This window comes from Chenopodium album, chromosome 27 (genome assembly GCF_948465745.1).
Source record: "Chenopodium album chromosome 27, dcCheAlbu1.1, whole genome shotgun sequence".
Taxonomy (NCBI): domain Eukaryota; kingdom Viridiplantae; phylum Streptophyta; class Magnoliopsida; order Caryophyllales; family Amaranthaceae; genus Chenopodium; species Chenopodium album.
This window is the reverse complement of record NC_137860.1, coordinates 2,052,258-2,069,502: the sequence shown is the minus strand read 5'-3', so window position 1 is coordinate 2,069,502 and position 17,245 is coordinate 2,052,258. Positions and strand designations below refer to the sequence as shown.

General features: G+C 36.1%; 2 protein-coding genes across 2 annotated transcripts; one reads left to right on the top strand and one right to left on the bottom strand.

The window, feature by feature from the left end:
* The first annotated feature begins 3,288 nt into the window (after nucleotides 1–3,288).
* On the top strand, nucleotides 3,289–4,059 carry LOC145618975 (uncharacterized). Its single transcript, XM_081673581.1, has one exon. The coding sequence runs from the start codon at nucleotides 3,289–3,291 to the stop codon at nucleotides 4,057–4,059; it is 771 nt and encodes a 256-aa protein (XP_081529707.1).
* A 3,374-nt stretch (nucleotides 4,060–7,433) lies between these two features.
* On the bottom strand, nucleotides 7,434–13,346 carry LOC145621613 (putative receptor-like protein kinase At2g42960). Its single transcript, XM_081676340.1, has 8 exons — nucleotides 12,644–13,346; nucleotides 11,291–12,034; nucleotides 11,093–11,197; nucleotides 10,798–10,920; nucleotides 10,384–10,554; nucleotides 10,168–10,297; nucleotides 9,750–9,959; nucleotides 7,434–8,039 (listed from the first exon to the last, which is right to left on the bottom strand). The coding sequence occupies exons 2-8, from the start codon at nucleotides 11,950–11,952 to the stop codon at nucleotides 7,899–7,901; spliced, it is 1,542 nt and encodes a 513-aa protein (XP_081532466.1). The 5' UTR covers nucleotides 11,953–12,034; nucleotides 12,644–13,346; the 3' UTR covers nucleotides 7,434–7,898.
* Nucleotides 13,347–17,245: the final 3,899 nt, after the last annotated feature.

The window sequence follows — 17,245 nt, the reverse complement described above, 5'->3', positions numbered from 1 at the left end:
CAGTAAAAATCAGTAACTTCAAAGAAGAAATATAACATGGAATCAGTAAAATTAATTTCAGTTCAGCAAAAATAATTTCAGTTCAGTAAAAATAATTTAAGTTCAGCAAAAATAGTTTCAGTTCAGTAAAAATAATTTCAGTTCAGCAAAAATAAGGTGAAGAGAATGGGGCCTTACATAATTTTGTGAAAAAAATTTCACTCAAAAAGTGTTATATACTTGTATATTTATATATATATTTTAATAAATTTTTATATATATTTAACACATACTAATAGTTTTAAGGGTGGACATTAAATAATTTTAAATTTAATAAAATATGTTATATAAGTCATTTGATTTCAATTGAATATCACTATTAATGAATTTTGTTATTACGAATCCATTTTTGACAAAATTATGAATCCATAGTACGGGGCAACTAGTTAATTTTTGCATAAAGAAAAAAAAATAAAAATTTAAATAAAATGGTACAGTATTAGCATAGTGTAGCATAATAAAAATACTCCTTTTTTATTTTATTTTTTTTTTTATTATTTTTTTTTTAAGACACACGACACTCAAGAGAATAGTTTGCTATTTACACAAAGCTTACTTGCAATAGCAAAGTATTTCTAACAATAACAAATAAAATTAGACTCAATTCTAATCAGTTGACGGTTTAATAAAAAAGCAAATTGTATAGAAGAGACAATCTGAGGTTAACAATAGGTAAAAGAAGAGAGTAAAAGCCTTGAGTCAAGATTATGGGAGATGAAAAAATACTCTATGAGTAGAAAAATCCATAAAAACCCTATGAGAGAAAGCGTAAGTGCGAGAGCGAAAACCTTGTCGAGTGAGGAAGAAGACCTGATGCAAAGGTCGAATAAAAAGTTCAAAAGAACTCAATCGAGTAACCCTTCTACAGAGGAGATGGCTATGCAACATCAAGAGGATGTGGACATGGATGCTATGGTGGCTGAAGAGGAAATGGGGGGCAATATGCCTCAATCGAAGGTTTCCTATAGGAATATTGCAAAAGGAATCTCGAATAATCAGAGAGAGTCTCAAGTGCTAGGAGAGGACGACATGGATTTCGATTCAGATGACGATACTCCTTTGGATTGCGATTCGGATGATGAAACTTGCCCTACCTTCCTGCTAACGAAGGAGGAAAAGCAAAGGTTGCGCAAACCTTGGCATAATGCATTAATAATTAAACTCTTTGATAAGAAACTTGGCTATGAGGTGCTAATCAAGAGGTTGAGATTGAAGTGGAGTCTGAAGGGGGATATAACCCTAACGGATGTGGGATATGCGTACTATATAGTGCGATTTACGAACATGGAAGACTATCATTTTGTGTTGACACAGGGTCCTTGGATTATAGGGGATAGTTACCTAACTATTCGAAAATGGATCCCCAATTTCATTGCGGATGAAGCTCCAATTAAGTTCTTGACGGCTTGGGTGCGTATTCCCAATCTATCACTGGAATATTTTGACAAAGAATTCTTGCATAGAATTGGTTCGAGTATAGGAAGGGTGATTAGTATTGATAGGAATACAGAGGCCATGAGCAGAGGTCAATACATTCGATTTAGCATCGAAGTGGATCTGTCGAAGCCATTATTATCAAGATTTAGATTGAATGGCAGGGTATGGAGAGTTCAATATGAAGGCTTAAAGCAGATTTGTTTCCGTTGTGGTAAGCTGGGGCATAAGGAAGATGGTTGTGAATTTGAAGAAATTGTAGATGACAATGGGGAAAAAATCATTCGGAGGAAGGATGCTGATCGGTGCACTTTGGAAAATAAAGTGAGACCTGAAGAACAGAATCAATATGGTTCTTGGATGCTTGTTCAACGTAATACCAGGAAATATGTCCCTAAGAACAAAGCTCAACAAGCTCAGAAATATGGAAATATAGGGAAAGCTCAGGATGACAAAGCAAAGGGCGACCAAGTCCCTAAGGAGGCAGATAGGAGGAAACAGAACAATCAAGTCTGGAAGAAAGTCGAATCCAACAACAAAGGATCGAACTCGGGTTCGAGGTTTTCCGTATTGGATCAAGACAATGTAGTTGACATAACTGATGAAGTTGAGGAGGAGCAAAATTTGGAAGGCAATGACAATATGGAAACAGAATTATTTTCTGAAGATTCATCAATGATGAAGAAGGAAGCTGTCAATTTAAGTGAGGAAAGTACTAGGGGTATTAATGACAAGAATGTCATGGATATATCTTGCAATGAGATGGAGTTTGAAAGGATTGGTAAATCACGAGTTGATTTGGAAGCAGGGACAAGGATATCTCAAGGAAATATTGGAAAAGATTCATTTGAGGTAAACTTGGGAAAAGATAATAATGGTGACTCCTTAGATTATGATAAAAATGATTTGCATCAATATTATCATAATAATAAGGAAAATTTATCTCCTACTTTCCTAAATCCCAATTTTTCATTCGTTAAAAAAGGGGTGAAGGAAATACAAGGGCAGACTAATCATAGACCAAACTCTGTTCTTCAAGATTCCCAGAATTTGAGTGCTAACAGTGAAAAGAGTGTGGCTGAAGATCATGTCTTACCCCCAGATCCCGATCACATTAGAGGTATGTACTCCCCCAACGTATTCAGCTCTAGTAGATTACCCGATGGAGGGACCAACAATGGTCAAAGTGCATCCCACGGCCAACAAAGCTTCGCTTCAGTTGACCACGTTCCTGCCACCGCAACACAATCCCCCGGATATGCTAGCCACGGTGGAGATTCCAATGAGAGTAAGAGGTCCTATGAGTGCGCTGATGGAAGCGTATGTAGGACTTCTGCCTAATATTCCGTTGAATATTTATGACCGTCACCCTGTTTTTCCGATGTTTAATATGTCGATAAAAATTATGGTTTGGAATGTACAAGGTGCGGGAAGCAAATTAGCTGCTATTAGGGAGCTAATTAGAATCAACGATCCTACTATTTTGGCCTTGGTTGAAACTCATATTAGTGGAGATCAAGCTCAAAGAATTTGTGATAGAATTGGTTTTTCTGGTCAAACTAGAGTGGACGCTCAGGGCTTCAGTGGAGGTATATGGTTGTTTTGGAGGGAAGAATTAGTTAAGGTGGAGGTGCTTGATAATCATTCGCAACATATCACTGTCGAGGTAGAAAAGCATGGTGAAGACCCGTGGTTATTTTCGGCTATCTACGCAAGTCCAGATAGTAACTCTAGGAAGGAGCTTTGGAGGTATTTAGAGAATTGAAGAGTGGATATAATGGTCCTTGGCTTCTCACTGGGGATTTTAATGACACTATGTACATGTCTGAGAGATCGGGTAATGGAGGTTCGGAGATGCAGAGGAGATGTGCGGATTTTTGTGAGTGGGTGTGTGAGAATAACTTGATTGATCTTGGATGCTCAGGCCCCGCACACACTTGGTCAAGAGGGCTAACAGCTGCAACTTACAAATCAGCGAGACTAGATAGAGGTTTGGCTAACGAAGAGTGGAGAATCAAGTTTGCTGAAGGTGCGGTTCGAAACCTTCCAAAGTTCACATCGGATCATTGTCCGATATTAGTGAGCACGACTGGTTTTACCCCGATTCCTATGGCTTTAAAGCCATTTAGATTCCAGGCAGCATGGCTTCATCATGACAAATTCAAGCAATTTGTTGAGTCGAACTGGAATAGCAGAGCGGATCTTATCCCTTATCTAGCGGAGTTTGCAGATAAATTGAAGACACGGAACAAAGAAATCTTCCATAATATATTCAGGAAAAAATCAGAATTGATGGCTAGGTTGGAGGGTATTCAGAAATCGCTGTCGAATGGGGGTCCTAGGCACCTTTTGAAGCTAGAAGAGAAGTTGAGAAGTGAGATGAATCAAGTGCTGGCACAAGAAGAAACCCTTTGGTTTCAAAAGTCTCGAGCTACGGCAATCAGTGAAGGGGATTTGAATACGAGATTCTTTCACCTGTCCACGATCATTAGGAGGAAAAAGAATCGAATTGAAACGCTCATGAATGAGGAGGGAGAATGGGTGACAGACCCTATGCTAGTACAACAAACTGTTAAGGAGTATTAGCATAAATTATTCTCTGAAGAATCGCACCAAGGTCCTGTGGTGGAATTACTTCGAGATTATTTTCCTCGAATTTTAGATGATGATTGGGAGACGCTGACCCGACCTTTTGCTGTGTGTGAAATAGTTGGCGCTTTGAAAATTATGGATCCGTATAAGGCCCCCGGACCTGACGGATTCCAACCTTTGTTTTATCAGAAATTCTGGAATTTGGTGAAGCCTAATTTGCTTCGGCTTGTGATGAATATTTTGGAGGGTCGTGAATTTCCTGAAGGCATCAATGACGCTTTCTTAGTACTCATTCCGAAGGTTGATTCTCCTGAAAGAGCAAAACACTTTAGACCAATCGGACTCTGCAATATCACTTACAAGATTGTGACTAAAGTGCTTGTGAATCGATTGAAACCATTGCTACCAAAGTTGATCTCGCCAACTCAATGTAGTTTTGTGCCGAAGAGACAAATTACAGATAATGTGATAATAGTGCAAGAGATGCTCCATACAATGAGAAGGAAGCAAGGAAAAGTGGGATTCATGGCGGTGAAGATTGACTTCGAGAAAGCATATGATAGATTGAGGTGGTCGTTTATTCGAGAGTCACTAATGGAGTTGAGATTACCTCAGAGTATGGTAGATATTGTTATGATGTGCATCACTTCGGCAAGATTAAGCATTCTATGGAATGGTGAACCCACCGCTCAATTTTCACCTTCGAGAGGGATTCGCCAAGGGGATCCGTTGTCTCCATATATTTATGTTATATGTATGGAGAGGCTTACTCATTTGATAGACCGTGAGGTTCAATATGGAGGTTGGAGACCAGTGAGAGCAAGTCGTGGTGGCCCTCCAATTACGAATTTGGCCTTTGCAGATGACTTAATATTATTTTGTGAGGCCAAGGTAGATCAAGTTCGAGTGATGAAAAGTTGTTTGGATATGTTTTGTGCTGCGTCTGGCAGCAAGGTGAGCAATGAGAAATCCCGAATTTATTTTTCTCCGAATACAAACTTAGATTTGAGAGATGCTATTTGCTCGGAGTTAAACATGGAGAGTACAGAAGACCTGGGCACGTATTTGGGAGTGCCAACTCTGAATGGTAGAGTGACTAAGGCAACTTATCAATTTTTAATTGATAAAGTGAATGCGAAATTGGGGGGTTGGCAATCGAAGACTCTATCGATAGCTGGAAGAACAACCTTAGCTCAAGCTTGCTTATCCTCGATTCCAACCTATGCTATGCAGTCGGCTCGAATTCCCCGTGGTGTGTGTGATACAATAGATAAGAAAACAAGGGCCTTTATTTGGGGAAGCACGGAAGAAAAGAGGAAGATGCACTTAGTATCGTAGAATGAGGTGACAAAACAGAAAAAAGATGGTGGACTGGGCTTGAGATCAATGCGTCAGTCGAATGCCGCATTCATGGCAAAGTTAGGGTGGCGAGTGTTAGCTGAGCCAGATTCTTTGTGGTCTAGAGTGTTGAGACACAAATATTGCGATGGTAGATGTGATATAGATATGTTTAAAAGCAAAGGTGATGCCTCGAACTCATGGAAGGGAATTGTTGAGCACATTGATATTTTGAAAAAGGGTGTGAGTTCAGCAGTTGGTAATGGGAGGGAAACTTCCTTCTGGTACCATAAGTGGGCTACCAAAAAGCCATAGATTGAAGAAATTATCGAAGACCCCCCAGTTGAGATCTTAGATTATCGAGTGCAGGACATGTGGGATCACAATAGGGGCTGGAAACTTGAAGTATTTGCGGAATACTTGTCGAGGGATGCCTTGGAGAAGATTCAATCTCATGAATTGATGGAAGATGATGATGCGATTGATAAGGTATACTGGAATGGTTCACCATCTGGAGGTTTTACCCTTAAGTCGGCTTTAGCTATTGTAAGACATGAGGAAGATATTGAGACAGAAGGGTGCAGTGCTTGGAAGACCATATGGCGAATTAAAGCTCCACAAAGGATGAGATTTTTCTTTTGGTTGGTGTATAGAGAACGTCTTATGACGAATTCAGCTAGATTCCTGAGACATTTAACTTCGGATCCCAGGTGTCGAGTGTGTGGCTATGTTGAAGAAAACGTGGAGCATATACTTCGATCGTGCCCAGCAGCAATAGCAGTTTGGAAAAAGCTTGGGATTAGGATTGAAGATTTGGAGTTTGAAAAGCCTTTGAGGGATTGGGTGATCAAAAACCTGACTTGTAGGGGCTACTATGATATGGAAGACTGGAATCTAATTTTCGTGGTCACTTGCTGGTGGTTGTGGAAATGGAGGAATGCCAAAAGTTTTGAGAGAGAGGTGGAGATTCCAATAGATCAAGCTTACTTTGTGCTTGCTCGGGTGAGTGACATAAAATGGGCTTTTGAGGTGACTGGGCAAGATAGGAACCCGAAGAGAAGCAGAGAAGAGGTCTATGTGAAGTGGGAGTTTCCTCCAGATGGATGGGTTTGTCTCAACACGGATGGTGCTAGCAAAGGCAACCCAGGTGCGGCAGGAGCTGGAGGAATTGTGCGCAGTTGTACAGGTGAGGTTCATGAGTTGTTTGCGGTTCGATGTGGGATTTGTACTTGTACAAAGGCAGAGTTGATGGCTGTTATGCGTGGGCTGGCTATTGCGTGGAATGCTGGACATAGGAAGGTTCAAGTGCGCGTGGACTCGGAAGTGGTAGTTCGTCTGTTAGAGGAACCTATTCCCTCTAACTCCCCTTATATTCATATCCTTAGAAAGTGTAAGACCCTAATTGCAAGGCAAGGATGGGAAATCACTATCTCTCATTGTTACAGGGAAGCTAATAGGGTAGCCGACTGGTTGGCTAACTATGGGGTGTCCTTGGAGCAACCTATGATCATCTTTGAGGCGGTCCCGGAGGATCTTCGTGCCGTTTTATTGGAGGACCTTAGGGGAGTAGCTATGCCGAGGAGGGTAGCTAGGAAGGATTAGTTTGTTTAGTTTGTTTTTGTTTTGTTCGTTGTTTTCTTTTTTCTGTTTTCTAGTTCTAGTTTTTCTCTTTGTTTTTGGGGCTTGCCCCTCGTTTCCACCAAAAAAAAAAAAAAAAAAAAAAAAAAAAAAAAAAAAATACTCTATGAGTTGTGTCAAATAACTCAAGTTAGTGTTTTGAGTAAGAGAAGGATGAAAAATGAGAATTTTAAGTTTTACTCGACCCTTAAGTCTTGTCGCCAGCATTAGGATGCTCATCCAAAGACCGAACTCCCCAAGTATCATCGATGTCTTCATAGAGTCTAATCACATATAAGCAGAGTAAAGTTCATGCTAGAATTAATTCAAAATACATAAGGTTAGCCCACAATACTGTTAATTAATCATCCCTCTCATTTGTCGATGCAAGACGTATTATATGAGGGTTCACCTTAACATATCTTCAAATATAAATTATAGAATAAAATCTTCAAAATACTTCATACATAAAGATGAATAAATACAGATGTTAAACTTTAAAAAGGAAAAGCAACAAAAAAATTTAAGTAAATAAATGCAAACCTAAAACGGGTAGAATCACCTAGGTTCCACCATGAATGAAAATTAACTTTATATCTGATGATTATCTGTACATAGGTTGCTCTCCTCTTCTTAGCATTTCCAATCATTACCCAGCTTCCTGTCCCCCCTGTCACGATTCCCGGAAGGCAGGCAAATAAGGAAAACTTTCACGCTTACAGGAACTCCCAACAGGTGTTACTAGGGAGACACCAGCAATCGAACAGGGCAGCTGGTAAACCATTCACAAGTATTCGTTAAGCGTCAAGATGAGTGGCTGCACCATACAATTCTGGAAGAAATAGCCAATATTTGCTAAACCATGTTACAGTCAATGCCTATACTTGACTAGAACTAGGTGCAATGCTATCAGTGTCTTCCACTCTACTAATACTAATTTCATCACCGATAGAACTACCAGTATCCTTCACACTCTCAAATTCCATGCTCGTTGTACGGCTCTTTCTACTTCTACGATCCTACAAAGAACACAGCTTTAAAGTCAGACAATTTCAACAACTGCAATTAGGAGACCTGCTCAGATAGTAAAAATTGTTCACATAGGGAAAATTTGATCACGGTTAAATATGACTTCAAAAAGAGAGTAATGTGTTCAAGCTTCTGATCTGCTGGCTCTAAAACCCTGAACATTAGCTAAAAGTTTAGTATTTATATTTCAACATAACAAGAAAATGAGCATGATTTTATTTCAGAAACAATCAAGTGCCCCTGCCTAGTGACACTGTACTTTGTTAGCTATGACAATAGTAACTTAGTAAGCTAGTTGGTTCCTTCAGGATCAATTTTACGCCAAAGCTCCATAAATCCACTCTGCTCCAGAGAGGAGCTTTTCTACAGACACTGGTCATGGTATCAAATGGTTCACATGTTTATATGCGAGGGGGAAAAGTTACAAAAATTGCTTTCAACAGGTAAAAAAAGTTAGAAAGGTATAAATGTTACAAAATTAATCTTGGAAAGAAGCTCAGTAGCTCACAACAACATCAATTTCTGCACAAAATTTAATACGTAATACATTCTATCTACAAGCTTATCATCCTATGTGTATGATCCATGGTTACCGGTTCCCAGACATTCACAGCGCCTTCTCTCTCTCTTTAGTTTTTTTAAATTAATAGGGGTCTTCAGAATTATAGACCAGAAAAACAGAATTCGTTTTACAAACCAAAGGATCATAAAGCAGTTAATTTTCCCATGCAATGTATAGCTCATTTGTTTCGCTATACATAAAACAGCCTTTGTGTTCCACTCCATCCCAAACAACTGCTTTACTCATTGAAAACTTTAAGCATTGCCTATGTGGCTATGATCCTACTCTTTATCTTTCATACTTATTACTTTGTTATTGTTATTTTGTTGATTTTATTGTCTACTTAGCTCAGGTTGGTTTGTTTTAGTGGTGTCAAAATAATTGTACACAGTATAAAACCACACCCTTGCAGCTTATAACTCGCAAAGTGAAATTAACTATTAGCAGAAGCAATTCGATTCCTGTGCACTCTAATAGCCAATGTAAGGAGGTCAGTCATTCACCAGTTCAAAAGTTAGCTTTTTCTCTACTTCAAAGCTCACAAATCATTTGCTGTTTCTCAAACTATCATTTGCCTCAACTTCTAGCTTTTGAAATTAAGAAACCAAATATAGCTCTCGAGTATTTGGAACACCATTTGGCAAACTCTTATAAGCACTGAATTATTGTCATATGCATATCAATACGATAAAGATACAATCATCTCAATTGCAGTCCACTGAAATTCAGAGCATCTTGGACTCCAAGTGGAGGCATTTAAAATAATGATCAACATAAAAATCTAAAATCTTGTTAATCAAATTTGGTTCATGTTAGCCGACTCCACTTATGGGATTAAGGCTTTGATTGATTGATTGATAAAAATCTAAAATCTTGTGGTCCTACTATCATATCCCACATTCACAAACTAATATAATAGTCTTTATTAGACATTGTTTTACTACTCCCACCGTTCCCCTTTGTTCTTATTCCTAAATGGAAAGAAATTCAGGAAAGAAAAATTAGATAAATAATTTTTTCTTTTTGAAATGCAGTCTGAAGAAACAGCTTCAAGATAAAAGTAAAAAGAGCATCAATCACAAGTACGAAGTAAATAATAATCCAAAAGATGCAGTCAGCGATAGCTAGGGAAGCATACCTCACGATTTGGAACCTCATCAGCGTCCAGCATTCTTACAACCTGGCTCATTTTGGGTCTTTTTTCAGGGTCAGGTTCAATACACCTAAGTGCTACCAGAAGCGCACGTTTCAGGGCACGAGTTGTAGGTTTAACTTCAAGGTTTGGATCTATGACTTCCTCAGCCCTTCTAGTCCCCACCATGACTTTCAGCCACTCTACAAGATTGACCTATCACAAGGACACGATTATCTACATGAACAACTGTGCACAATATGATTGTGTATTTATTATCTTACTTTTTAAATTTTAATCATGCACAAATAATAAGGTTATCAGCAGAGAATAATAAAATATCCACTAAATAGTGATTTTGCAACAATGAGCATTCTTCATGAGCAACTACAGTGAGCATTCATGGAAGCATAGTTTCTGATACCTCATTGGCAGGCCTGCTATAATCTACTGGGTCCCTTGCGGTTATGGCTTCTAAAAGCAAAACACCAAAGCTATAAATGTCACTCTTCTCATTCAGCAACCCACTATTTGCATATTCTGGTGCCACATACCTGTAGTTCGTAAAAATGTCAATGGCAACATAAATAAAATCCACTTAATTGCTAAAAACTCAGAAAGATTAAACATGAAAACTAACCCGAAAGTCCCCATTACTCTGGTGGTTATATGACTTTCTCCGGAATCCAAGAGCTTTGCCAATCCAAAATCAGAAACTTTGGCATTGAAATCAGTATCGATCAGAATATTGCTTGATTTTATGTCCCGATGAACAACTTTTGGTTCAATTGATTCATGCAGATAGGCAAGCCTGCAACAAAAGAATACAATTCGATAGCAAATTAAATTAAAATCAGAATAACCTTGAATAAATCTGGTAGAAATCTTACAGAACCAGGTTGCCAAATATGAATCTTATTCATTAACGCAATTCTTCTCTATTCCTAATTTTTCATTTATCAATGCTACCTCAAGGATGTAGCATCTAATGATGTATATCTTCATGATACATGTTTGCAATGAATACTGAATTCTAATGGTAAGGTAAACTTACGCCTTAGCGGTTCCAAGAAGAACCTTAATGCGAGCCTCCCATGTAAGGGTACCATGATGACGCATAGCTCCATGAATCCATTGCTCCAAGTTGCCATTGTTCACATATTCATAAACAAGCATCCTGGAAAACCAAATTCATTTTTAGATTACTTAAGGCAGTTGGGCCAACAGAAAATAACTTATAGCAGGTAACTAGTAAGAAATTTTCAGCATTGCACACAAAAGGCACTCAATAATCATAACCATAATCATGGAAGAAAATTTTCTCTACATCAGGATAGATGGTGAGTTACCTATGAACTCCTTCAATGCAATAGCCCAAAAGGCGAACCAAGTTCTTGTGTCGAACATGACCTATAGCTTCAACTTCTACCCTAAATTCTTTCTCAGCCTGCCCCCTGTCAGTAAAAATCCAATGACAGACTATGATCAAAATAAAAGCATCAGAATATGCAGGCCTTCAAATCTTTTGAAATCAGAAATTTACTTACATATTATTCACTAGTCTCTTAACAGCTACCTCAGTTCCATTGACTAACAGCCCTTTGTAGACAACCCCATAACCACCTTCACCTATAATATTAGTTGCAGAGAAATGATGAGTCGCCATTTCAAGATCCCTAAGAGTAAACCAGTGTCCCCAACCAAGATGTGATATCTCTGGCAAACCAACCAAAGGAGAAGCTGTTGGAAGGCCATAAGATGAAGCATGCTTTGGAATTGCGCCAAAACTTCCATCATCCCCAGAATGTGAGCTGTATGCCCTATCATGGTGATGAACCGAACTGCACTGGCTGATAGTTTCAACATCACTGGACTTGCTCCTACCCAAATAAGCAAACATCTTTCCCGAATTTCTGTCACTTGACTTATCATGTACATTGATGGATAGATGATGATTATTATTAGTATTGTTATTAGTATATTCACGAGGACCCGGAGCCCCAATTCTATCAACCCTTATATCCTTTGTAACATTTGGAATCTGAGAAACGGAAAACCTGTCTACCCTTCTTGATTTCTTCCGGAATGTGAACCATATACATAAGATACAAAGAATCACAACTATAAACAAAACAACACATAATCCTATTAAAACCCACAGCTTAAGATCCAGAATTGTCTTCTGTGAAAGTTTAGCACTCAATGACATGATTAATCTTCCGCCAATACGAATTGCCAAATTAGCCCACCCTTATTTGAGTCTACAGGTTGCACAACCTAAACATCTTCACCTGTTACACCACAACAATGTTGCTTCAAATTTCACATTTCTATAATGTCTAATTGTTCATCAGCCAAAAAGAACAATATGATCCCCAGAAAACTTCACCAAATAGGCAACACATGCTAGAAATCAGTACCATTATTGTGAAATTTAGAACCAATGTATATCACATTCTTTAATTACAGATTGTAAACAAGTGACATTATAATTAGCAATTTCACCCATTACTTGTAGGAAAACTCCAAATTAAGATGAAATTGCAGTATAAAATGCCCTAAATTATAGTAAAAATTATTAAATTTACTCAAATTTTCCAAATCTAACAGAGATCAAATTCAGAAAGTAGCATCACTTGTGATTGAAGTCAAATGAATAAAAAAAGGTCAATGGGGATAGAAGGGATAATACAAGTATACAACTACAGAAAAAAAAATATACAGTGAATTTAAAAAAAAAAAAATGAACAGTAGTTCCATTTTTTAGATGTGTATAAAGAGTGTAGCATAGACGGGATTCGATCCAAGGTCTTAATTATCGCCGTTCAAGACTTTAACCAACTACGCTAATTGTGACATTGACAAGACAGTAATTGAAAGAGTGAAGGAAAGCATTATACCTTTTTAGCAGGGAGATGAAATCTAAACCTAACCACCTTGATCTTCTTCCTTAAGAACCCAGAGAAGCAAAAAAAGGGGTTGCTTTACACCCAAAACAAACTCAATAAGCATAGATAGGCCAATGTAGACCTAAAGCAAGCTAGCAGTACCCAACAACAATAAACAAGAAAGGTCACACCTTTGAAAATGTAGAGTAATTTTCAAGGATTCAAATTAAACCCCACTAAATTAATTTTTTAAATAATCAAAAAAAATTGATTAACCCAAATGTGAAAAGGAAGACAAAAGGGTTTTTTTTTTCTTTTTTTTTTGGGAAAATGAAAATTCCCAAGTTTTATTTTTTTTTCAATGGCCGGCAAATCCAATGAATTTTATTAAAGGGTATGAAAAAAAATGGTAATTAAAATTTAAAAATAAAAAAATGTAGGGATCTAAGAAAGATTGAAGCTTTGTTTACAATGGAGGAAAGAAAACCCAGAATCAGTGAAGAAGAAGCAAAATCGAGGGTGAAATTGTGAAATGAAAGGTTTTTTTTTTCTTTTTTTGGGATATTTTTGTGAATAATGATAATAAAACTGGTAAAAAGAAGTATAATTAGAACAAGTAGAAGTAGAAAAAAGAAGAAGAAAAGGAGGAAAAAGGGTCAGAATCAAGATAGTGAGAGAGAGGTGGGAAAGAGAAGAAGAAGAGAGTCAAAAGCAGAGGATGCCTAGCTGGAAGACAAATAACAATACATTCCACCTGTTTATGGTACGTACTTATTTGGATAGATGTGTTATATTCTTATGTTATGTTATGTTATTTCTAAAAGTGGAGCTTTTTTTTTTTTGTTTTGTTTTCACAATTATAAGTCTCGTTACCGTTGAGTATTGCTGACCAATATTATACTTGTATGGGGTGGAGCGTATGAATAGTTGTCTCGAGACATCGACCTTTTTATGGCTCGATCGGTTTGGTTTTGGGTTTAGATTAGTGTCGTTAGTCTAAAGAAGATGACTTTAGATTTGGATTGATTTTGAAACAAGGTGCAACAGTTTGATCAATGATTTCCAAATTATTCATGTTTGTATAATATCGAATTTGGAGGTTTGATACTCATTGCACTCAATTGGGGTAATTTGGAGGATGAAAAATCCTTAGTTTTTATCCACTTTTTAAAATTATCTAGTATATTAACCTGAGTTGGGTTGACCCATAAGAGGTGGTAAAACTCTTCTTCTTAGGCCCTGTTCTCTTCACTTTAATTTTGCTGAACTGAAATTATTTTTACTGAACTGAAATTACATTTGCTGAACTTAAATTAATTTTACTGAACTAAAATTATTTTTACTGAACTGAAATTATTTTTACTTAATTTTATTTTTTTAAGGTGAAGAGAATAAGGCCTTACCTACCATTAAAAAAATTATTAGTAGGTGCATTGAATTCTCCATACGATCAAGTCAAAACTATACTCATGACAAAATTAAATTTAATTCCTTATTTATGACAAATACAAAGTATATGAAAACCACAAAATAAAATACTCTACTACCTTCGTTTCGTATTCGTTGCAACTTTGAAATATTTTATATCTCACAAATACCCCAAAGTTGCAACTAATAAGAAACGGAGGTAGTAGTTAATTTCCAAATTTAGCATATACTCTAGTCATATGACAATTGAAAAAAAAAATATGGAGCACTTGTAGAGGAAATATCTATCTGTAATAAAACTTATAAATTCGCAAAACAAAATTAAGAACAAATATCAAACATTTCGTAATTTATCAAATTAATTATTGATTGTTGCAAAGTAAAAGAGTACTTTACTTTGTAATGTGCAAATGAGATATAAAAGTATGGTGTTATCATTACCAAATAAAAGTGTAGTCCGTACTAGAAATCGCACATAGTCGATGAAATCATTTGTTCCCAGGACATTTTTGGTAGAACAAATTAAAATTAGTGAGAAAATCAAAGTCATCGCAGTAATTTGCTGGTGAAATGTCAGGATTTAATGTTCAGCTTTTAGATTTGCAGTATACTAATGGCAGCCTTTAATTTTAAAGGTTTGTTTAAGTAGGTTGTAGACCTTGTAGTACAAAATTAATTTGTTAAATTAAGGGTATGTTATGTTCACCTTATTTTTATTTATTTTAGGTGTAATAAGTTTTGATAAATTTATTTAAGTTTATTTAAGTTCAGTTCAGTTTGATAAGTTCTCATAAGGGTTACTCAAATACAAATTATAACTAAAATAAGGTTTAATAAGTTTATATCAGTGAAAATCATGTGAATTAAACACACCCTTATAATTTCGTTCTTTTTTATTGTCCCGTTTAAAATATTATGATAAAGCTTAATACTTTCAAATCATGTTTATGTGCAATATTGTTAACTGCATCTCAATGTGTAGATTTAGTTTCTATATTATTATTAAAAGACGTACGTATTAAAAAATTAATAATATAATTTAAAATGTGGATTGAAACTGTACAAGGAATAAATAGATTGAATAAAAAGTGAGTAACTATGAAAATTGTAGTATTGTACAAATATACAATTTCTTTAATCACAAGGGATTACTTAAAAAAATGAGTTTGGATGAGTCTGGCAATGAAGGTTACTTTATACTTGTATAATAAATTTCCCACCACACTGCAAAATGTGATGATAATTCATTCTTTCTGAAAAGCATTTCATTTCACCAAGCTAGATCTGTACATTTTTTTAATAATAATTTAATTTAATTTAATATTCCTGGCATTTATTATCATATAATTAAAGTATAATTCCTGACATTTAGTCATCCTAGTCAAAAAGCTATTTAAGTCATTCTATTATAGCCGTTGTATTCAATTAATTTCATGGTTTGGTCAAACATTCAACATTAACATTTGTTATTCGTATAACTTTTAAGCTATTGAATTGAATTCTCATTAGCATTACCACGAATTTATGTACGTAGTTTTTGTTGGAGTCTTTCCTAACAGATATCCTTGATTAAAGAGTGAATCAAGTGACATTTTATGATTAATATAGCCCAAGAATTACATATAAAAAGTCAACAAAAATATTTATATTTCGTATTAAGGATAAATATCACATGTAAACATCCCACATTAAGACGAAAAGAAGAAAGAGTTAAACACTCTATAAGGCTAAGAGATTACTCCTCATAAGGCTCCTATTGACATATGGTTTTGGGACGAATCTTCCTTGGACTTGTGAGGTTAACTCTCTCTCTCTCTCGCTCTTAATTGGTTGCAGGAGAGACTCCGGCCTATATTTAACACCTATACATTTACCTACAATTTAGACTTGTACTTCATGTTGTGAAGGATAGATAGATGATATAGCTTGTCAAGAAAATTTGAGTGATAAGCATATCGTGCATATCATATTGGGAAATCTTGGCCTGGATACTGTTTGGGGTTTTTGAATGTCTCTCGAGAGACTACGAACTAAGATGCAACACTTGTACTAATGACCACCTGCAAAACAATAAAATAGTGAATACTCTATCATCGAAATATACGCCTCCGACGATTAAGGTAGTGATTAGAAGCGAAAGATTTAGAGAGAGAAGTTGGATGTTATGTATATGTTTTTTTAAGAATAAAGAAGATCTTATAAGTAGGTGATTAACTACGGGTCGGTCTGTTAGCTCGACTTGGTTCGGCCTAAAAAAAAACTGGTTTGGACAAGCAAAAAACACTATTTTAGATATGAACCCGAACTTTACTTGAAAAAACCTGTTTTTGGCCTGACAAGCCCGCCATTTTTTGTGGGTTTAGACATGAGATTTGATGTTAAGGCTCGGTCTGACCGAATTTTGATCACCTCTAGATCTTATGTATGTAGTGCCATGTCATGCCGATATAAGAGCAACACATGTAATGTCTTGGATTTTAATAATATTATAAATTGTAAATGAATGTACCAATTTTTATTTACCGTCAGTATGTATTGAGCTTCATGGTTGTACATTGGCTTCCATACCAATTGTTTTGAACATTATTCTTGGCACATCTATGCTGAATGGTGTTACTCTATATTGTGTTGTTTCTACATTAACTCACTTTTATGACTTTTAGTCAACTAAACCACATATTATCCAAATGTTCAAAGTAAAACATTGAATAGTATAATGTGTTTATGTTAGGGGTGTGCCACCTAGTAGCAGATTAAGCACCTGTTCAAGCCTTTTAATCTTATTTAGGTCATTTACCAAGTGTTGCCCAAATTAAGCATGGATGCTAAATCTCTAATGCATGTCCATTCACCCATTTCCATTGATTATCTAAGGGTCCTTGATGTCTTTTCCTGTCATGTCTATTCTCAAAGGTAAATCATCATATTCTTCCATGGATCCATGATTGAGAATACCTACATTTTTTCAAGTGAAAGGTAAAAATACATTGCCAAAAATCCTAATAATTAAAACTTCCTCCATTTTTTTTTTATAGTTGCAACAATTCACTAAAATAAAAATGTCACAATAGTTGCAACACACCATAAAAATAGAAATGTCACAAAAAACTCAATGAATCTTCAAGAAAACTCATATTGGACTATTGCTCTTGTATCAATAAGACAATAAGTACCTTTAGGCTTTAG

Bases quoted from the DNA above. Each gene is read 5' to 3' on its own strand.
- LOC145621613 (XM_081676340.1), bottom strand. From the start codon at position 11,952: ATGTCATTGAGTGCTAAACTTTCACAGAAGACAATTCTGGATCTTAAG. The intron at 10,921-11,092 runs GTAACTCACCAT...TTGGTTTTCCAG, and splicing joins TGCATTGAAGGAGTTCATAG to GATGCTTGTTTATGAATATG. The intron at 10,298-10,383 runs GTTAGTTTTCAT...TACGAACTACAG, and splicing joins AGAGTAATGGGGACTTTCGG to GTATGTGGCACCAGAATATG.
- LOC145618975 (XM_081673581.1), top strand. From the start codon at position 3,289: ATGTACATGTCTGAGAGATCGGGTAATGGAGGTTCGGAGATGCAGAGG.